Source organism: Gastrolobium bilobum, unplaced genomic scaffold (assembly GCF_033153095.1).
Source record: "Gastrolobium bilobum isolate Gb01-03AN ecotype WA unplaced genomic scaffold, APGP_CSIRO_Gbil_v1 utg8322, whole genome shotgun sequence".
NCBI lineage: Eukaryota > Viridiplantae > Streptophyta > Magnoliopsida > Fabales > Fabaceae > Gastrolobium > Gastrolobium bilobum.
Window position 1 is genome coordinate 54,472 of NW_026899488.1, and position 23,657 is coordinate 78,128.

The following is a 23,657-nucleotide window of genomic DNA, read 5'->3' on the forward strand; positions in this document are numbered from 1 at the left end:
TAGGTATCTAGAGTGAAGCACTCAAATCCTAGATCAATCATCCAATCACAATTGGACACATCTGCTTCAGGCAGAACATTGGCGTCGTCTGTGGGAATCAGAAAGCTTCCCATAACCAAACAATCTAGAAGACCAATCGAGGAAATGATGAGGGCTACGAGGAGTGGTCTTCGTCAACCTACGACGTCAAATCCTGGGAACCTGCAAGTTCCTCCTCCCATCAGGGAAGATCTAGAAGGACAGAGGCAACAGATCCCAGATCCAGATGCAGTGCACGTTAGTGATGTAAACTGAGATTCCGCGTCAACTCCAGCGGTTGATCCGGATGCACCATATGTACAAGGGTAACAACCCATTGAAGATCCGACTGTGGTAAATCCCGATCCACGGGTGATGGATTTGGCCATGGCAGCTGTTCTTCGAAGGATGGAGGAGTTAGAGCAGCGCAATGAATTGCAGCGACGAGCGGATGCGGGGAAGATCCGGGAACTGGAAGCTCGACTATGGCGGGTTACCAACCCGGATCCTGAGCAAGCCATTACGCAGTTCGTGACAGATCTATAGATTGCGAAGCCATGACAGGATAATCAGGAATAGACTCGTCATGCAGAAAGAACAAATGCTAGCCGACCTCTACAAACTGTGGTTAACCCAGGTTTAAATCAACAACCAACAGACCACAACCCAGATTCCCCTTCCACGGCAGCCCTTAGGCCGAGGTAATCCGAGTCATCACCAGCAACCTCGACACGAAGTAATGCAGACCACATGTGAGGTTCCCCGCCCCCATGGTTAAGGACACCCCATCCGGAACCCGGATGATGTAACCGGGGTATATCGGAGGAAATATAATAGGGGGCAGTATAATGATAGTCCTTTTGCGGATAAGATTGTAGAAGCTCCATACCCGGAGAATTTGAACTTGTCCGAGCTCATCAAGTATGACGGAACACAGGATCCTCAAGTGCATTTAGATGCTTTTGACACAACTATGTATATCAAGGGGATAGAGGAACCCCTGATCACGAGGCTTTTTGCAACCACGTTAATCGGTGCGGCCCAGACATGGTTTTCGTCATTACCAACTGGGTCTATCAGATCCTTCGAAGAATTTGGTGGACGATTTTTGCTCAACTTTGCCACCAGTAAGAAGCAGCCGAAGTCAGAGTTTGCGCTGGGAAAGATTAAGCAGCAACTGGTGAAACGTTGCAGAAATACCTGGATCGGTTCAAATTGGCCGCCCTGCAGGTACCTAGGTTATCGAAAAATGCTCATTTACATCTGGTGATAGTCGGGTTGCATGGAACATCGCGGCTAGCCAAGTCAAAATACAAAGAGCCACCTCGGACCTTAGTAGAGTTCAATGCACGCTCTAAGAAATACCTAGAGCTTGAGCAGATGGAGCTAGAAAATGTAGACCAAAAATGTCAACCTGGTCAGGGAGAAAAGCTCGGAGGTCGACGAGCAAATGACCTTCGAGGGAAAAGACAAGATGACAAGTTTCAGCTCAGAGGGAGGTTCGATAAATATGCCCCCCTGAATTCTTCTCGGTCGCAAATTTGGCGTGAGGTTGCCTCAACAGATATGAAGAAGGTGGAAAGACCTCGGCCATTGCAGAACCCAGCTGGATTAGATCAGTCCCGATACTGTGCATTCCATGATGGGCCAGGTCATACCACAAATGAATGCTGGGACCTTAAAGACGCCATCGAAAAGTATGTCAGGGAAGGGAAGCTGCGGCAATATCTGATCCGTACTCAAGGATGGAGAAACAGAAAGAGGAGAGGGGGTCAGTTCATGAGTCCCCCCAAAGATAAGAAGTTCAGAGAGGAAGATCGGGGTAAGAAGCCGGCCAGGGAAGACGATGAGTTCCAGGAGCCAGAATTCGAGTGTAATGTGATCGACGGAGCTTTCGGTGGCGGGCGTGACACTATGAACGCCCGACGAAAATATTTGAGGGAGGTGCTCTCCATTAGGGAACGCCCCAAGTTTAAAGAAGAAGAAGCAGAGCCGCCATTGTTATATTTCACAAAGAAAGAGCTGGAGGATGTGGTGCCAGGGCATGTCGATGGTTTGGTGATTACAGGAACGCTGGTCAATTGCAGAGTTAAGAAGATTTTTCTAGATAATGGAAGCTGCGCCGACATAATTCTATGGCATGCATTCCAAAAAATGAATCTGGATGAGGAAGACTTGAAGCCATGTGACACAGCTTTAATTGCGTTTAATGGCTGCAATACCCACCCAAAAGGATACATTGACCTTAGACTAACTCTGGGAACTAAGGAGGCATACAAATCCGAAAGGGTGAGGTTTATTGTAGCCGACTTCCCTTCAGAGTACAATGTGATTCTGGGGAGACCTGTCATCCACGATTGGGATATGTTAATCTCAACCAAACATCAAGAACTCAAAATGGTCGGTAAGCAAGGTACGGTGCTTACCATAGCAGGAGACCAAAAGGAATCTCGAGATTGTTACTTCAGGTCGGTACGGATGGTAAATAAAGATTCTGAAGTGATCGATGTGCTTAAGCAGAATAACCATGAACCCTCAGAACGGAGTTCCGTTCATGTGCTGGAGTTAGATATGAGGGACGATACCCAGATGCCAAGGTCGGAGCCTGATGGAGAGCTAGAAGAGATAGTTATGGGTGAGCAGGGGCAGATCACGAAAATCGGCAAAGGGTTAGTGATAACTCATATTTTGTTACACTTATTTATTACTCTTGGTTGGCATTTTTATGATTTATTTGAATTAAATAAAGGTTTTTTGGGTCAATTCACAATTCTAGATTTTAGTTGGGTTTAATTGATTTTCGTCATAATTTTCCAGATTTACACTACTTCCGTATTTTGAGCATATCTCACTATACTGATGTCCGATTGACTCCGTTCTTGTTGATTTTTGCAGCTAACAGATAGGGCTACAATCTCTATTTCAGCTACTGAAGCCCAATTCGGACGAGAAGATGGTCTAAACTTGATCTCAAGATGACGTGTTTTGCTGGAATTTTATTTTTGATGTTTGAACTTGTAATTCACATTAGGACCCAATGTGTTTAGGGCCCAAGACCATGTTTTATTGTTTTATTTTATTTTATTTTATTTAGCTTTTATTTTATGTTTGGGCTGAAGCGGTGAAACCCTAGCGGTCCTGCGTGACGGCTATTTAAGGGGGACTCTAGGAAACCCTTCGGGAGTCAGTGTTTACAACAGAAAAGTATTTTCTCTGAAGCGTTCTTCGCGTTCTTCATCTTTTTCTTCTTCTTCTTCTTATTTCAATTATGCTTACCTTAGCCATGCGAGGCTAAGAACCTTTTAATCAACCTAAGGGTAATGGATTCCATGGATTAGCCTTGAGGGTCCGCGTTTATTTCAAATCAGTTTTCGTTTCCCTTCCAAACTCAGATTGATATCGTGCGATCGTGGATATTCAATCTGAGGTTCGCGATTGCGATTATGGAAAGGGATTAATCATCAGATTTGATGATTAGGTTGATTGACCTTATGACCTTAAATCAAGCGGGCTGATACTCTGCGATTGTATGAGTAGAAACATCGTCTTTGATCAAATGCTAAGCGATCGCTTAGAGAGGGTTGTCAATTGGAAATAAGGATTCTGATCCGATTGACAAATCAATCACGATTCTGATATTTTCTTATCCGAGGAAGGACGTCCATGGATCCCAAACCTTAGGTTGGTTAATTTTTAATTACGAATTTTTATTCCAAATTTATATTCTGCCTTTTTAATTATTCAATCAAATTCAAAAACCCCCCTTTTAATTTCTGTTTTGATAAACGATTTTTACCCAAGCAATTTCCTTGAGAGAGACGACTTAGGGTTTCCACTCTACTACAAATTTTCTGAACCCTAATAATTTTTTTTTAATTTGCGCGAGTTCGACAGCTCGTGTCAGTTAGCGGATGAAGAGAAAGCTCAGCTCGTCGCTTGTTTGAAGAGTACTAGTGACGTTTTTGCCTAGAAGTCTTCTGAAATTCCTGGGGTAGATCCCGCTTTCTGTTGCCACAAGTTAGTTGTTTATCCCGGTTCAAAGCCAGTGGCCTAAAAGAAGAGGAAGCTCAGCTCGGAATGCCGGCAGGTGCTGGAAGATCACGTGAAGGAATTGCTGGAGGCAGGATTCATCCGGGAAATACAATACACAACCTGGTTGTCTAACGTGGTCATGGTTAAAAAGCCAAACGGAAAATGGAGGGTGTGTACTTATTACACAGACCTAAATAAGGTATGCCCCAAGGATGCATACCCAATGCCCAACATAGATCAATTGGTCGATAACTCATCCGGGTTCCGAATGCTGTCTTTCATGGACGCCTATTCGGGGTATAATCAAATCCCGCTACACCCCGAAGACCAGGAGAAAACCGCTTTCATTGCGGAAAAGGCGAATTATTGTTATAATGTAATGCCTTTCGGGTTGAAAAATTCGGGTGCCACGTATCAAAGGATGATGAACCAGGTATTTGCTGATCAGCTAGGCAAGAATGTTGAAGTGTACATTGACGACATGATAGTAAAGTCGGTTGATATGGCAGCACACGTCCGAGATTTAGAGCAGACCTTCGGTAAGTTGAGACAGCATCGCATTCGCTTGAATCCTGCGAAATGTGCCTTTGGGGTCTTCGCAGGAAAATTCCTAGGCTTTATGCTTACGCATAGAGGGATTGAGGCAAATCCAGACAAGTGTGGGGCAGTATTAGGGATGACGGCTCCGGCAAATAAGAAAGAAATACAGCAATTAATAGGACGGTTGGTGTAACACCCCAAATTTTTAACAATTTATAAAACAATCTTATAATAAATAAATTGTCAAAATTCATTTTGTTTTACAATTATAATAATAGAAATATTGCGGAAGCTAATCTAAATCTAATTTGGGGAATGTTACCGCCGCACCTGTACAATGGACAGGTGCAAGGCTAAATTTATTACATTAAAATAAAACCAAAGACTAAAGTTTAAATAAAGGAAATATGTCTTATGCATTTATTTAAATCTCATAAAATTTCTAAACTTAGGAACTAGCTAGAAATATTCGAGTCGTGATCCTCACTACCCACAGTTAGCCCCATCCTTTGCAACATGCTTCACTAAAAATCTGCTCCCCCGTGAAGGATCATTGCAGTTAAACAAACACAAAAGTCAGCAAAACTGGTAATCCCAATCAAAATACAATTAATGTAATTAATAACAAATTAAATCAAATATCAAATAGTGTTCAAATCAATTCCACATTAATCAAATCAAATATTAAGATAATAATCAAAATTCCATTATATAATATTTATCTTTATTAAGTTCATTTAATGTATTTGGTAATTATCAACTAACATATTTAGCACAACATTAATCATAATATGATAATATTCGCAACTCAATGACATTCTTCATAATCAAATCAAATAACAAATTAAATCATTAATAATGTTTAAGTTCATTATATTTAGTGGGAAAAGAACCATGGTAGACTCGGGAAACCCTTCCAGTACCCTGTGACCCGGGAAACCCTGCCAGTCACAAACAAATCATAGTGGCCATAATCAATTCACATCTTCCTAGTGTGCACACCTCTTCCCAAAGTTGCTACTAGTATCCCGGGGAACCCTGCCAGACACCACTTTGAGAAGAACGGATACAATCTTTTTCACATCAGTTTCACATCGGAGGCATAAAGCCCAAAAGTTGTGTTCATCACCTTGGGAGGTACCATCCCAAAGCTATCTTTCCCCCGTTAATTTATTACAAACACAGACAATCAGGAAAGATTCAATCATAATTATTTATTCTTTAAGTATTATCATCTCTAAATGAGTTACTCAAGGGCATTATAATTTTCCAAAGTATCATAATTCAAACAACTATTATCATAAATTTTTGAATTTATATAACAATTCAAATCTTCAACATTCATCATAGTAAAATCCAAATCCGATCATCATCATAACTTTTCAATTTATTCAAGGATATGATAATTCAAATCTTCAACATTCATCACAGTAAAATCCAAATCCGATCCTCATCATAACTTTCTAATTTATTCAAGGATATAATAATTCAAATCTTCAACATTCATCATAGAAAAATCCAAATCCAATCATCATCATTCAAATAATCCCATCACATCAATTATCATAGTTATTAATAATATAAATATTCAAATTCAATCATTAAAACACATATTTGGAAAGTTTTTCTTAAAGAGTAGTATAATTCCATAATTTTCATAATTATTCAATAAGATCCATATATTGCACATGAATTAAATCTTATACCATACATTGCACATAATTATAATTTCTAAAATAATAACATTTTATATCATATATTGCACATAATCATAATTTCTAAAATAAAAGTTTATATCATATATTGCACATAATCATAATTTCTGAAATAATAAAAATTTACCAAAAATATTCTAATTATCATATGTAGTAATTTAAATTTAAAAAAAAAATACCTATATATATAGAAATGTTCATACCAAACTATTAAGAACATCTACGGATTACATATAAGGATTATGCCCAAATTTCATATAATAGAGATAACCTAAACACCTAGGAATTAGGATTACATCCAAGTTTTATATAAAAGAAATAACCTACGAATAGGATTACATATACCAAAATTCATATCGATATAATCTATGACTCTCTAGGGATTAGGATTACCTGGTCTCCGTTTTCGCTAACTTCTAGAAGAAAAGAGTAATTTGGGGCAGAGAACTGGTTGGTAACTAGAAGAATATAAAATAAATTAAACTAAGTTTTTGAACTAAGAAGAGAGAATAGTAGAGGAGAAATGTTGAAGAGTGAATTGGTTTGGTTAGGCTAGACCTCTATTTATAGTTGAAGTTTTGGGCTCAGAATGGGTTTCGTGCATTTATTTCCTTTTTCTTTATTGATGTATTTGACTCAGATATTGACTTCATACATTACTGACTCATTATATCTAAACAATTTATGTTTGTTGACTCATCATATCTAAACAATTTATGTTTGTTGACTCATCATATCTAAACAATTTACTAATCAATCATTATTAATCAAACATTAATACATAAATCATCAATCAATTAATAAATCAATTAATCATGATTTATCATCTAATATATATATATATATATATATATATATATATATTTATATATATTATCACATAAATCAAATAATATTACTATTATTATTATCTTACCTCTTATTATTTTAACTATTATTAACTCATTAATTAAAAATATTAAATACCAATATTATTAATTACAAAAATACTAAATATCATTATTATCCATAAAAAAATTATTATTATATTATTATTATTTTATTAAAAGGAAATATGGGGTATTACAGTTGGTCTCTCTCACTAGGTTCTTGCCCCGGTCAGCGGAGACAGCCCTGCCCTTCTTCAAACTGTTAAGAAAGGAAGTGCAATATGGATGGACTTCGGAGTGCGAAGCCGCGTTCTAGGAGATTAAGAGACAGTTAGCTTCTCCCCCAGTGTTGGCAAAACCAAGGGAGTTAGAGACTTTAATTTTATATCTATCTGTTGGAGACGTAGCTGTTAGCTCGGCTCTGGTACGAGAGGATGAGGATGGTCAACAGCCAATATACTTTGTGAGTCGGCTATTGCAAGGGGCCGAACTTCGATACCAACGATTAGAGAAGGTAGCCTTTGCTCTCTTAATCTCGGCAAGAAGGCTCCGAGCATACTTTCAAGGACACAAGATCTTAGTGCGATCCGACCTGCCGATCCGACAAATACTCTATAAACCGGAACTGGCAGGAAAGATGATGAGTTGGGCTATAGAGTTGTTAGAATTCGACATAGTTTTCGAAAGCCGTAAGGCGATCAAATCTCAGGCATTAGCTGACTTTGTTCGAGAGCTCACTTCAATCCAACATACGAACTTCAGTAGCCCGGATACATGGAAAGTGTATGTCGACGGGTCCTCAAATTCTAAGGGGAGTGGAGCCGGGGTTATCATTGAAAACCCGGATGGCATTGCGATTGAATATTCTATGCAGATGGACTTCGAAACTTCTAACAACCAGGCGGAATATGAAGCCCTCATAGCGGGCTTATTGCAGGCTAAAGAGCTTGGTGAGAGCTCCAAGAGCATAATCTACCTCTGTTTTTAGCTTGTGGTATGATCACCACCTTTGTTCTTGAGTTTTATGCTTAAAAGTGGTACCTTGATGTATGTAATGAGCTAAAATTGACAACTTAACATTGGGTAATGTTAAACACACCTTAAATCGCATGTTTAAGCTTCTATAGTGGGTAAATGAACCACCTTTGGGAAGGATATCTCGCGAAATGCAGAACTGTATTCTGTCGCGAAATATCCGGATATGCATATCTGGATATGGATATCCGGGTATGAGGTCTGTGGATATCCGAATATGGATATCCAGATATTGATATCCGGATATGTCCCCGACAAATATCCAGATATTCTGGGTTTGCGAGGAATAGTAGCTTACTGTTCATCCAAAACTAATGTTTGGGGGTTTGTGGACCCTAGATTGAGGAAGTTGAACTTCTGTAATAATTGAACTAAATCAGAATCAAGTGATTAAGGGCTTGTGGCTTGTGTGAAGCCTTAATACGTAAAACGTAAGGAAAGGCGTTGTCTTTATGTTGTATGCTTGTAGAGTATGATTGTTGATATATTATTAGTTCATAACAGATTGTGATACTGCTGTGTTTGGACTTTGAGAATGTGTGGACTCTTGGCTGGGATAGCTAGCTTGCAAGGTAAGCTTTCGTGTCCTCGGTTTAACCATGTTGTGGTTCCACCATGTCCCATGGGGATATGGTTATATGCATGTTGTGTTACATGCTTTGATATATTGAAATGCTTTGAGCTTATATTGTGCAATGGCTTATGATATGTATGTGGTGTTCACCCGATGGGATGGTATCCTAAGGGTAGGTACGGCAGGGCGCATACTGTGTGGGTAATAGACGTATTCATACATTTCTTTGGCCAGTAGATTATTGTATTGACACACATGACATGATTATCTGCTGCATTGCACTATTTTGGAAATGATATTGTTGAACTGCTTTTGAACTTATATTGCACATGTAAGTGAGCTTGGGGTGGAAGATCTTTGAGGACCCCTTGTCTTACTGAGATTTCTGGTTTAGAGATCTCACCCCACGTTTGGGGAATGCTTATTTCAGGTTCAGGTAATTTGGGGCTGATGCCTCTGGCAACAGAAGGCCAGAGCTTAGTTGATGATATTACTGTTTATATGCTGGCATGACTGGATTGATGCTGATTATGTTTTCTGTCATTTATTATGTTGCTTTTGTTGAGACTTATGTTGGGCTATGTTGCCTTATTTGGGTGAGCATGGGGTTTGTCCATGCCACTTGGTTGTTAGCACTTTTTAGCTTGAGTTGTACAAACTATCAGGATTTTTCCGGTCTACGTGTCGTAGTTCTGTGACTAGAGACATATTTGTGCTGTTTAATTAATGAGGTATTTCAGTTAGCTGTCTTTTGCAATTTAAATACAGGCATGGCTTTATTTAATTGATTAATTAAGAAAGTTGGTAATGATAATGACGTCATAATTGAAAAGAAAAAGATATTCCGCATTTTTAATTAAGCGCAGCTTAATACGATGACATGATAACATACCGGATATATACGGGGTGTTACACTAACCGTCTAAGTGGAAACAACACATACATATTAAAATCCCTTGCACATAAAGCTCAACAGCATTTTCCATTATCAAAGCATGTAAACACAGCATGCATATAAACCATTCCCCCATGGGGTATGATGGAACCACACAATGGCTAAACCAAGGACACAAAAGCTTACCTTGCAAGCTAACAATCCAAGCCAAGAGTCCAACCAATCTCAAAGCCCAAACACAGTAGAATCACAATCTGTTTTGGACCAACAATCATATCAATAATCATACTCAACAAGTATAAGACACAAGGACAACGTCTTTCCTTTACATTTCATGTCTTAAGGCTTCTCACAAAGCCACAAGCCCTTAATCACTTGATTCTGACTTAATTTAATTATTACATAAGTCCCACTTCACCAATCTAGGGTCCACAAACCCCAAATACAGTTCTGTATAAACAGTGCAGCTACTGTTCTTCGAAAACCCAGAATATCCGGATATTTGTCGGGCACATATCCAGATATCATATCCGGATATCAATATCCGGATATTTCGCGACAGAATACAGTTTCTGCATTTCACAAGATATCACTCCAAAGGTTGGGTTTTTAACCCATTCCAAAATTAAAGCATGCATTTTTATCCTCTTTTAAGTTCATATACAAAATACATGCTTAAACAACTCATTAAACATGCCAAGACTCAAGCTTTAACCCCAAAACTCATGATCAAAGGTTCAAGAACATACCCAATGCTTCAAAACAAAAAATGATTATGCTCTTGGAGCTCACTTGAAGCTCCCAAAGTTCTGCCTTCTAAAGAAACGAAAATGACCACAAAGCAAGGTCCTTTCTCTTCAAATGTCACTCCTTGGAGCTCCCACAACCAAGGAAATGGTAGTCACAACACTCAACCAACAAGTCAGCCCTTTTATTGTAAGAACTCGCGATGTTAATTAAGGAAGTTAATTAATTAATTAAGAGAAATTAGGAAATAATTCCATAATTGACCCTAATAATTATTATGAGGCTTTAATAATTATAGAAAGTGATTAAGAATGTTGAAAGTCGCTTTTCTGACGAAAAGTGCAGATACCGGTCTGCTACTCGTATAAATGCGTACCGATGAAGTATCCCGAAAAATTATAATAAGTGCATGAATATTCCTAGAATATTATTTAGGACTAGCAAAGCAAGTCTCAAGTTAAAATAATGAGAACTGGTGCCAGAACTGATACTGGCTATGGAAAAGCGCGTATCGGAAAGGTGCTGCGAAAAATAAAATAAAAATACGATAAATCGTGTAAAATTGAGTAGGTTCAGAATCCTAAGTTTGAGATTAAAATGCTAAGCATAGTATTTAGCGCTAGTACAGTGCGATTATGGCTTAAGTGAGCTATATAAGGAACCTTGCACATGATCCTAGGTCAGCCACCTTTCCTTCTACGTGGAAAATTTCTGAGTCTTGTGTGCAGCAACCTTGCACCTTCTTCTTCCTCCATTGAGACCTCCAAGAGACCACTTTTCTTGGTTGTTTTTTCATTTAAACACCTTGGGTGAGTGGGAACTATCATGGTGAGAGTGTGGTGAGCTCCATTCTGAGTTGTGGTGTTGTTCTCTTGTGCTTGAGGTGCTGACTTCTTGGGGTGGGTTGAGAGAGCCATTGTTATGGAATTTTGAGGTCCAAGGAGTGACCTTTGTGAAGAAAGAACTCATCTTTGTGTGCCATTTTCGTGCACCTTCAAAGTCAGGATCTTTGGAGCTGGTTGTGAGCTCCAAGAGCAGCCTTTGCATCTGTTTTGAAGCCTTGGGTATGTTCCTTCACTTGATCTTGAGTTTTAATGCTTAAAAGAGGTGTCTTGGTATGTTAAATGAAGAAAATAAATAACCAAGATGATCATTAGCTTAAATGTGTTTAAAAATGCATGCTTGAATGTCAAGAAGTGTAAAAAGTTGAAGCTTGGAGGAAAAACTCTTGAAAAAATGCATTTTTGGCATTCTGTCGCAAAGTATCCCGATATTGGAAAACCAATATCCGGATATTGAATCCGGATATGATATCCCGATATTGATATCCGGATATCCCTCCGAAAATATCCGGATATTGATATCCCGATATGATATCCGGATATCGATATCCCGATATTCCTTTGGCCATATCCCGATATTTTGGTCTGGACAACAACAAACTTGTTTTAGTAAAAATTTGATATCTTGAGCTACAGAGCTCCAAATTGAGTGCCGTTTGGACCTATGTGAAGCTAACATATAGGGCTACAACTCTTAAAATTTCGTAGCCATTAGATAAGTGTTTTGATCGCAGTATCAATTTTAAGTCGCGTTTTGGTTGCTGGAAATTCCGTTTGCAGCAGTCACCTTGCGTAAAACATAACCGGGGTTATACAACTCCGATTGAGACATATAATATGTCGTTTGCTTGTAGAGTTTGAATATTGATATTACTATTGGTCCAAACAGATTGCGATTGTGCTGTGTGTGGACTTTGAGCTAGTGTGGACTCTTGGCTTGGAAAGTTAGCTTGCAAGGTAAGCTTTCGTATCCTCGATTTAGCCATTGCTTGGTTCCACCATACCCCATGGGGGAATGGTTTATATGCATGTTGTGTTTTCATGCTTTGATGATTGGAATGCTGTTGAACTGTTAAGTGTAAGGGCCTTATAATATGCATGTGTTGTTCCACTTTGACGGTAAACCTGAGTATGTAGCGTCATACAAGATGGTGAGACTGGGGTGGATGCAAGTAGCGCCTTGCACATTGTGTGGGTAATAGACGTATTCCTGCATTTTCTCTGGCCAGTAGATTATATTGACACACATGACATGGTTATCTGTGCATTACACTGATTTTGGAACTTATATATATATATATATATTGTTTAAACTGTTATAGAACTTATATTGCACATGTAAGTGAGCTTGGGGTGGAAGATCCTTGAGGACCCATTGTCTTATTGAGATTTCATTTTAGAGATCTCACCCCACGTTTGGGGCACCATTTCAGGTTCAGGTAATGCGGGGTTGAGACCTCTATCGGCAGGAGGCCGGAGCTTAGCTGATATTGCTGTTTATAGGCTGATTATGATTGGATGCTGGATATGCCTGTTGCTATTCTGTTATTAGCTTCTTTGATTATGTTGTTGCTGTTGAGACTTTGTTGGCTTTGTTGCCTTATTTGGTGAGCATGGGGATTGTCCATGCCACATTGATCTGTCTATGTCTTGTTTAGATTCGAGTTGTAATAATATATCAGGATTGTGTCTGGATTACGTGTTGTAGTTCCGTGATTTTAGATACTCACAGTTATTTATATTATGAGGTATTTTAGTTAGTTGTCTTTTGCAATTATATACAGGCAATGTTTTATGAAAATTGATTAAGTAATCAACTAGGCTAAGAATAATGACGTCATAATTGAACAGAAAAAGATATTCCGCATTTTTAATTAAGCGTGGCTTAATATGATGACATGTTAACAAACCGGAAGCATACGGGGTGTTACATTTACCTTCCCAAAACAGAGACACCAACTCAGCATAAGGTTGAGTCAACCCTCCCAAACCACTCTACCAAGTGTTTCCAATGTAGAAGGAAGAAGAATCAATGGAAAAAAAGGTAACTTGAGAGGTTTTTCATGCAAGAAGGCCAAGGAATAAGATGACCAGCATGGAGACACAACCAGCATCCAAACTCACGCATAAAGGATGGAGAATCAGCTTAGGGTTGTGTGAAACGGTCTATTTATATGCAAATTAAAATTAATCACACGGTATAAGCACTAATAGCTACGCTTAGCCATTTAATCCCAAACTTAGGATTCTAAACCTACTCATTTTTCTAAGATTTATCATATTTTTATTTTATTTTTCGCAGCACCTTTTTGGTACACGCTTTTCCATAGCCAGTATCAGTTCTGACACCAGTTCTCATTATTTTAATTTGAAACTTGTTTTACAAGTCCTATATATTATTCTAGTGACCTATACACACTTTTCATAATTTTCTGGGATACTTCATCGGTACGCATTTATACCGAGTAGCAGAACAGGTATCTGCACTTTTGTCAGAAAAGCGACTTTCAACATTATTAATTACTTACTATAATTATATAAGCCTTATAATAATTTTTAGGGTCCATTATGGAATTATTTTCTAATTTCTCATAATTAATTAATTAACTTCCTTAATTAACAGTGCAGATTCTTACAGTGGAAGTCTGTAACGCCATAAGGCAATTTATCTACTGGCCAGTGATACGGTACATCGTATGTACCCAATATATATATATATATATATATATATATATATATATATATACATATGCATGAGCATGTTATAATCACATCATTGACATACACCTCCAACCACTAACCCAATAGGCATGGTGGAGCACACACAGAGATTAACCCCAGTATCAAGGGATTATCTTACTGAAGCTCCCAAGCTAGGTAGCTTCAATGTATGTTTTACTGTAGCTTCGTTCACTTAGAAATGCCAAAATCCTTTTGCTCAAGAACCAAAGGCAATCCACCAAGCTCAATCCTCAACGATTACGTCTGTGGGAGGCAACCTACAATGATCACATATAGGATAATGAATTCAATTGTGCATCAAATTGAAATACAACACAATGAACTCCCACACACACTATACCCATTCGGCCATCATGGCCTGAAATACCAATTCATGTTGTTAATTTTACTTCAACGTTTCTATGGCTTCCTAAGCCCATGGCAACACCAATTTAAGTTCAACAGATCATTCAATTACAACACACACCATTTTTCCTAAACTTTCTCTTCTAGGCCGAAATCACAACCTACACACATCCAATGATTTTGCTTCCAATTCACATGCATCACACAACCTATTTAAACTTAGCTCAAATCCTCACAACACCAATTATATGAATTTTACAACATTTTTCCTCACACTCCCACTCCATGGCCGAATTGTACATGCCTTGCCACCAAAGGATTTTCACTTCAAATCCACACATTCAACACACCATACAACATATAATTAACTACCTCAACTACTCCACAACTCAATTTTCAAATCACTCCACAATCTCAATTCACAAAGTTTTGTTCATGAACACAAAATTTGCCCAAGTTAAATTATTTTTCCTTAATAATTTTTATGAGCTCAATCATCATAAAACATCATTCTAAAACATATTTATCTAATACTCATTTTCAATTTGAGGTCCCCAACCACATCAATTCATCCACACACGCTTTAGGGTTCTTACAATCAATCAACCAATTTATCCAATAAAAAGTGTTGAAACTTACCAAGGATCAAGGCCTAGGACTCCTCTAAGCAATACTCAAGCACTAGCTTAAACAAACAACTCCAAGAACACCATTGTTCATCAAAATTTCGTGGGCATGGGTCCAACTTTTCTCTCAAAATAGGGAGTTTCAAGGGTTGAGGATGGTATGGTTGTGTTTGGATGATTGTTTACTTAAACTTTCATGGGGTGGAAGTTGAATTTTGGTGGCTAAATCATCAAGAACAAGGCAAGCAAATTTTTCTCCCTTTCTTTGTCCATGGCCGTGGGTTTGGAGGTGTGAGGGGAGAGAGAAGAGAGTGAATAGTGCCTTGGGCACATGTGCCTTAAGTCCACTTAAGTGGGTGGGTCCCACTCGCCACCTCGTGCAATTTAAATTATTTCGAATCTCCTGCTTAAGCTACTAATCTCCAATTAATTCCTGGACTATTTAGAAATTCCAAATTTTAACATTAACTAAAGTCCTTTAATTGCCCTTGAGCAAATGAATCCGAAGTTTTCCGGTCATTCGGTGAAATCACAGTTTTTAGCTGTTATGTGCATTACTATGGGCACGTTTCCTCAAAAACCCTAATTCCAATCAATTTTCATCAATGATCATAAATCACATTTTTATTCGGCACGCTTTTTGGTGCAACTGTACCGCTATATTTTTACCCGGTAAAAGCACTATTCATCAAATTTTCAGAAACTTTCCTAATCACTCAAATTTTCGTTCTGAATCCACTCCCAGAGTTAGTTTTCCCATTTGAGACCTTCAACTAACATTTCATTGTCTAGGGTTACGTGTTTTGTAATTTACCGTTTTACCCTTTTTACGTATTTTGACTCCGAATTCAGGATTTTCACTAGTCCTAGCCCTTAAATCCATGTTTTAATTATAATTATGTGTTTTAGAAATACGAGATGTTATACTTTGCTACAAAATATTAAGAAACCTGATTTTATTAATTTGCGTGAGTTCGACAGCTCGTGTCACCGATCTTTTTTACTATTTGAAAGGGTCCAATAAACCATGGACTCAACTTTCTAACTCCTAAAGCACGCCCAAAACCTGTGGTTGGTGACAATCTAACGAACACATGATACCCTTCTGAGAACTCCAGGGGTCGATTCTTCCCATCATAATAGCTTTTCTGACGGCTTTGTTCTTTCTTCAACCGATCTCTTATCATCTCAATCTGCTTTGTAGTCTCTTGGATCAATTTCGGTCCAATTAACTGCTTTTCTCTAATCTCAATCCAACATATAGGTGTCATACACCTACGGTCATACAAGGCCTCATAGGGAACCACACTCAAATTGGCATGATAACTGTTGTTGTTGGAGAACTCAACCAATAGCAGATACTTGTCCCAAGTATTTCCCTGCTCTAGGGCACTTGCTCTCAACATGTCCTCCAATGTCTGAATGGTTCTCTCCGTCTGACCATCCGTTTGCGGGTGATATGCTATACTCAATCTCAATTGAGTACCAAAAGCCTCATGCAATGCTCCCCAAAAGTGGGAAGTAAACTTCGGGTCCTGATCACTAATGATACTCTCAGGAACGCCATGAAGCTTCACAAACTATCTAACATATAATCTAGCTAGCTGCTCAGTGGAGAAAGTCCTCTTGACTAGAAGAAAGTGGAAAGACTTAGTCAATCTGTCTACTATAACCCAAATAGAATTAAATCTAGCCTGGCTTCTCGGTAATCCAACTTCAAAGTCCATGGATATGCTAGCCCATTTCCACTCCAGAATCTCTAATGGTTGTAATAAGCTTGAAGGCCTCTGATGCTCAATCTTCACTTTCTGACAAATCAGGCACTTGATTACAAATTGAGCTATATCTCTCTTCATTCCAGACCACCAGAAGTTTTGTTTCAAATCTTGGTACATCTTAATGGCACCTGGATGAATGATGTACTTACCCATATAGTCCTAATTCAATACATCTTCTACCATATTCCCTTTTGGAACAATAAGCCTTTATTTGTAATACTTCACATTAAAATTATTCGTGAAGACAAAATCTTGTTCGTTCATCATCTGAATTTCCTTATCAAGTAATTGAGCTGCTTTAACTCTTTCCACAAGAGAATTCAAGACTTCAAACGTAGTCATAACATGTGCAATGTCTGGTGGAATCACAGGAATATTCATATCCCTGAATTTCTCAATCAATTCATACTCAGCAATCATTAAGCTGGCCATACTCATAGTCTTTCTGCTCAAAGTATCAGCCACTACATTGGCCTTACCAGGGTGATACTGAAGGTCAAAATTATAATCCTTCAGAAACTCTATCCATCTCATTTGCCTCATATTAAGCTCCTTCAGATCAAAGAGATACTTAAGGATTTTATGATCACTAAAAATCATGAAGTTAGGATTATACAAGAAATGCTGCCATATCTTCAAAGCAAATACCACAGCTGCCAACTCAAGATCATGGGTGGGATAGTTCTCCTCATGGGGCTTCAAATGTCTGGAAGAGTAAGCAACTACCTTTCTTTCCTGCATCAACACGCACCCTAATCCAAATTTGGATGCATCACAGTAGATCTCAAATCTTCCCTCAAGATCAGGAAGAATCAGAACTAGGGCGGTTGTCAACTTCCCTTTGAGCTCTTGGAAACTGACCTCACATGTTGGTGTCCACACAAATGGCGTCCATTTTTCGGGTTAATCGGATAAATGGCAACACCATCTTAGAGAATCCCTCAATAAACCATCTATAATATCCAGCTAATCCCAAGAAACTCCAGATTTCTGTAATGCTCTTGGGTTTTTCCTAATCTAAAATTGATTCTATCTTGCTTGGATCAATAGCCACTCCCTCAGATGAAATGATGTGGCCCAGAAACTGAATCTCAGACAATCAGAAGTCACACTTGGACGATTTTGCATACAACTGACGCTCTCTCAAGATCTGTAAAACTATTGTCAAATGCTCTGAATTCTCCTCTTTGCTCTTGGAGTATATCAAAATATCTTCAACGAAGACCACACCAAACTGATCTAAGTAAGATTTGAAGATCCGATTCATATAACCCATGAACACAGCCGGGGCATTTCTAAGCCCAAATGGGATCACTGGGTACTCATAGTGCCCATATCTAGATCAAAAAGTCGTCTTCAGAATATCTTCTGCTTTTACTCGGATCTGATGATATCCGAAACGAAGATCAATCTTCAAAAATATCGAAGCACATTAAGTTGATCCAACAAATCATTAATACGAGGTAGAGGGTACTAGTTCTTCACAGTCACCTTGTTCAATTGCCGGTAATCCGTGCATAACCTTATAGTTCCATACTTCTTCTTCACGAAGATAATTGGTGCCCCCCAAGGAGACACACTCGGTCTAATGAAGTTCTTGCTGGACAAATCTTCAATTTGCTTCTTCAATTCCACTGGTGACATCTGGTATGGAGCCAAAGAGATAGGCCCCACACCAGGCAATAGATCAATGGAGAATTTAATCTCCCTTTCGGGTGGAAACAGTGGGATCTCTTCTGGAAATACATCCTCAAAGTCACATACAATAGGGATACTAGAAGTTGGTTCCTTAGAGACACCAACTAATCCTCCTAACATAATATATCCCATATCTCCCGCATTTAGAGCCTTTCTCATCTGCAATACTGATAAATATAGAGAGTCATTCTTCTCATTCTTAGCAGAGAAATAAATCTTCATGCTACAACAATCAATTATGACTCCATGTCTGACTAGCCAATCCAAGCCCAGAATGATGTGCAGATTCATACCTAGAAGCACAATCAGATCAACCACGTACTCCTTCTCTTCATAACTGAACTTGACTTCTTTACACATCAAAAAAGTATAAACCAAATCTCTGGTGGCAGTCTTCACTACCATAGGAGGCGTAAATGAATACATAGGCAAGTTCAAACCATTCATAACAAATCCTGAAATAAAGGAGCGGGTGCCTCTTGCATCAAACAATGCATCAAAATCATAGCCATCAATGAGAATGGTACCTCTGATCAGGTTTGGAGACTTCTCCGCTTCCTCCTGGGTGACGGCATATACTCGTGCAATGGGAGGTACTGGAGGCTCCTCTATAATAATGGGAGTCGGAACAGCCTGAATAGGAAGAACCTGAATAGCCGCAACCTGCCCCTTTTTTCTGGGGGCACTCTCTAGAAAAGTGTCCTATTTGCCCGCAACTGTAGCATACATTCTGCCTAATCCAGCAGACACCATAATGAGTCTTCCTACACTTAGCACAAGTAGGAGTCTTCCCATTCCCAGCTCTTCCATTTCCATTATTAAAATTTCCATTTTTCTTGAACTTGTTCCCATTTTGCTTCACTTGCAAGCCTTTGCTTTCCCGTTCTAGGGAGTAGTCTTCCCACTAAAACCCTTGACTGTAGCATCCTTGCGTCTCTCCCTGCAGCATATAAACAAAATACAGAAGTTTCATATCTGCATCACACTCCATGACCTGAAATATGCACTCTATCTCCTGTAGCCACTCAAGGGTAGTAATAGGGTCTCTTCCACCCTTATAGTGGGGTGGGGAATGCTTCCTGAAAGTAGGGGTGTAAATGGGCTGGGCTGGGCTGGGCTTTGACTTTCCTGGCCTAAGCCTACGTAAAAAAATACTCAGCCTATCTGGCCTACTAAAGGCTTTATTTATAGGTCAAGCCTGGCCTATTTTTCAAAATTAGAGAGCCTTGTAGGCCTCTCTCGTGATATATTTTTTTAAAAAATTAACAATTTTTAAAATATTCACTTGACATTACAAGTCATTAACGTGTTCATAAATTGCTGCATTTTTTTACACGAGATATAAATTTCACTAGTGAGCATTAAAAATTTTACAATAGTAAAAAAAATAACTAAAAAAATATACTGAGCAAAGTTCCATTCATGTATGCACTAGTACTTTTCATAAAAATAAAAAATGACAAATAAGAAAGAGTCAACATAGTCCACCAGCTCTATAATGTATATCAGAGAGGAATAGAGTCAAAGAAATTGAGAAAATAAAAAATTACAATTACTAGGTCAACCAAAACTGAAATAAAGTCTACAAGAGAATATCATTCATTGAAATATCTTTAAACCACCATCAAAACAAGGGTTGGTACTAATTTCCATCTAAAATAAATATATTATTTTATTTTATTTTTAAAAATTAAATAGGTCAGCCTATAAGGCTTTAGGCCAGGCTTGACAAAATTGGCCTACAGCCTATTTGTTAAAAAGGCTTTCTTATAAGCCTAAGCCTTTACTTTTCAGCGTAGGCCGAGTTAGGTCAGGCTCAACATAGGCCGGGCTGTAGGCTAAGCAAGGCCAGCCTGGCCCATTTACACCCCTACCTGAAAGCATTCAGCATCCTTTCCCGAGTCTCACAACCAATCACAAGTGGTCCAACTATCACTCTATGTACAGATACATTAGTGTAACACCCCGTGTGCACCCGGTGTATTAAACATATAAACGGTAATAGCGCAGCTCAATAAATGCAGAAGCTAACTTTTTCCAATTATGAACTCATCATCTCCACATTCGCCAATCTATTATGCGCCATGAGATCCTCACTGGTCTTCCACGTTTGCTCCATATCTCTCTCTGGTCTTAGCCATCCTCTGAAGGTCAGCTTCCCTTGCAATATTGTAGGTTTGCTGGAGAGCTGCTAGAGCAGCTGCTACGGGATCCGGTGGTGGATCCTCAACTACCTGACGAGTCCTCCTTTGAGGAGCCATGATAACTGCACACAACTACACAAAAGATGAGTTAGCTACGCTCATTTAAGTGATGATATATGTATTATCATAGTGCTCAAAGAAACACTCAATAGATAATTAACACTTAAGCAATAAATCATTGAATGTCCTGGTGAAACTGCTCTGATACCATAAAATGTAAAGTCGTTTTTCTTTCCCTTCTTACAATGATAACAGTAAATTTCAAACTTATCATTTCATGTAAATTATTCAAGTTCCTCGATAATAATTCAATCCTAATAGCTTAACATGTAAAGTCTAACTATGTGACATTATTTCTTAAAAGTTCACATCATTTATTAATTACCAAACGGTAACAATTTAAAATCAAAATAAATAGGAAACCAAAAAAAGAAGAAAGAAAATCAAAATAAATAGCACGGTAAACAATATAAAGTGTCAAACTCTTGTGATGAATGTGGCCATTTATCTCCACAAACCATAACATAGACTCGCAGTTAGCAAATTTTCAAGGTGGTGTATCATTAGGCAACTCGCTTAAAATTCAAAGAATGTATTAAAAAATTTCTAACAGCCAAGAAAAAAAATAAAGAATAATTCCCAATCATTCTATAGTTAAAATAATAATTTTTGGATCTGATATCATAAGATATGAACGAACTAAAGTCAAAGGCACCAACCTTGTTTGGAATTTGTCCAAAACCAAGTTCGGTTCGGGCTGCTACTTGCAGCCGTGTTTGGACAGAACTTCACTGTAAAGGTAAAAGCCGTTTCACGGACGTTCCAGAAACTTTTATTTTTGCGAAAGAATACTTCGCTCTTTGCTCATCACACGGCTCCAGAAACTTTTATACATTTTTGGAGTATATAATTCTTCACTGAAAATATAATATATGATTTCAATCGAAAAAATAGTTAAATTAAAAATAAAACTTAAGTGAATTAAATATAAACAATTAGAAAATTATAAGTATTACTTTAACTTTTAATTTCATATATAGTGAGGGAGAAGACAATCAAAGATTCAAAATAGTATAGCCTAACTAAGCGATTGATGAATTTTTTGTTGTTAATTATTTAATCATTGATATATAAGATTAAAATTTTTGTGATATTAATAGATACAATAAAAAGTTATTATATTATTTCAGGTATAATAAAACTAAAATCGTGAATGGATATGTGTGATTAGTTTATTTTTGTATATGTATTAAAGAATTTATTACTCAATTTTATAAGTAATAAAAATATTGAGATTTGTGAAACTTCTTGAATTGGAAAAATTACTTTTTGTTTAATATTTATATTACTTAAACAGTTAAATTAAAGTATTATTTTTTGTAATATATTATGTCTTATTTTATAATAAAGATAACGGACCTGAAAAGTATATCTGAATTTCTCCACCTGTTCATATCTTGGTACTGATTAGTCAAAATTAAACGGAACCCCAAAACCAGCTTTGATTCCGGCACGTCTGACTTAGTCTCAGCATCGTTCCAAGTTGGCCATTCACGTTATCACTTTTCATTTTCAAAGGTTACTTTAATACCAGCCAGGATATTTATATTGTCAAATTTTTCTATTACAATTTCATTACCACTCTAATCACTATTGGATTAGAGAACAAGTTGAATGAAGAGAGAGAAAAAAAAAATAACTTTTGAATTCAATAGTATGAATATCCTACCTCAATGAATATATATAAAATTAACTTTTATAGGATTCAAAATACTTTTTTTCCCTTCTTTTTTGCATTTGTATGAATTATAAAAAGATCATCATAAAATCTCAAGAACGGCAAGCCAAGACATAACAAATCCGTCTAAAGATTATTTACTCAAGGTGGAATTCATTAAATTAAGTTCTTAAAAAAAAAATTAATGTTATAATTAATAAAGAATGTATTCTCTTATATTAAAAATTTATATAATTACCACCAAGTATGTGAATTAACTGATAAATAATTGTTCCAATTTAATCACTAATTTCGAGTTGAAAAATTAAACGTGAACAAAAATTTAAATAAAAGAATTACATAAAATTACTTAGTGCTTAGAATAAGTGATATTAATAAAGGTGTCAATATAGGTTTTGACACGCGGATCGACCCGCGACACGACACGAAAATTCGTGTTCGGGTTGACTCGCAAAAAAATTCGTGTCGTGTTCGTGTTGATGTATGCATGTTCGTGTCAACCCGTATTTTTTTAAAATTATTTTATTTTTAATTTATTATTATTATTTTTTTAACTTTTTTTAATATCGTTCCATTTTTTTAAATTTTTTTTGTCAATTACCATTTTGACCCTTATTTTGCGTGTTATTCGTCTCCTGTCGTGTCAACCCGCAAAAAATTCATGTCGTATCAGTGTTAAAGATTTTGACACGAATAAAAATTCGTGTCGTGTTAGTGTTGATGTATTCGTGTCGTGTCGAATTCTTGTCGTCTCGAATTTGTGTCGTGTCAATCCGTTTTGACACCCTAGATATTAATATCATCCTCACTGATTTCATGATTTTTTTTCGAAGTTTAAAGGATGAGAAATTACATCATTCAACTGTTCAAATATTAAATCTAGTGACAGGTGTCAAGTAGTAACAGAATTTAAGACTTTATCATTTTTACTCACAGGGCCCCATTATTACGTTTATTATTGGACTCCAAATTTCAGCTCGTTACCTAAAAAGCCCTTCCATTTCATTCCCCTTTTGCCACCGCTGACTCTAACACAAAAACATGTATGAAAAAAAAAATTGAGTTTCCTTTCTGTTCGTATTCGTTTTTCTTCTCTCGTTTTTTCTTCTACGCTAGCCATTCTTCAAAGTCTAATTATTAGTTCCTCCGAGTCAAGTTCGCATCTTTTTCTCAATCCCAGTTTCGGGGTGTTTTCTTCTTCCTAGTCTTCATCTTCATTCGATCTGGTAGGAGGTTCCGATTGTATTGGGTGAAGCTCC

General features: G+C 37.5%; 1 protein-coding gene across 1 annotated transcript; it reads left to right on the plus strand.

Moving 5' to 3' along the window:
• Positions 1-393: 393 nt before the first annotated feature.
• LOC133290634 (uncharacterized) lies at positions 394-4,182 on the plus strand. The gene is made up of 4 exons (XM_061488744.1): positions 394-545; positions 856-1,198; positions 1,249-2,687; positions 4,014-4,182. Exons 1-4 carry the CDS (start codon positions 394-396, stop codon positions 4,180-4,182), a joined length of 2,103 nt encoding a protein of 700 aa, XP_061344728.1.
• The last annotated feature ends 19,475 nt before the right edge of the window (positions 4,183-23,657 follow it).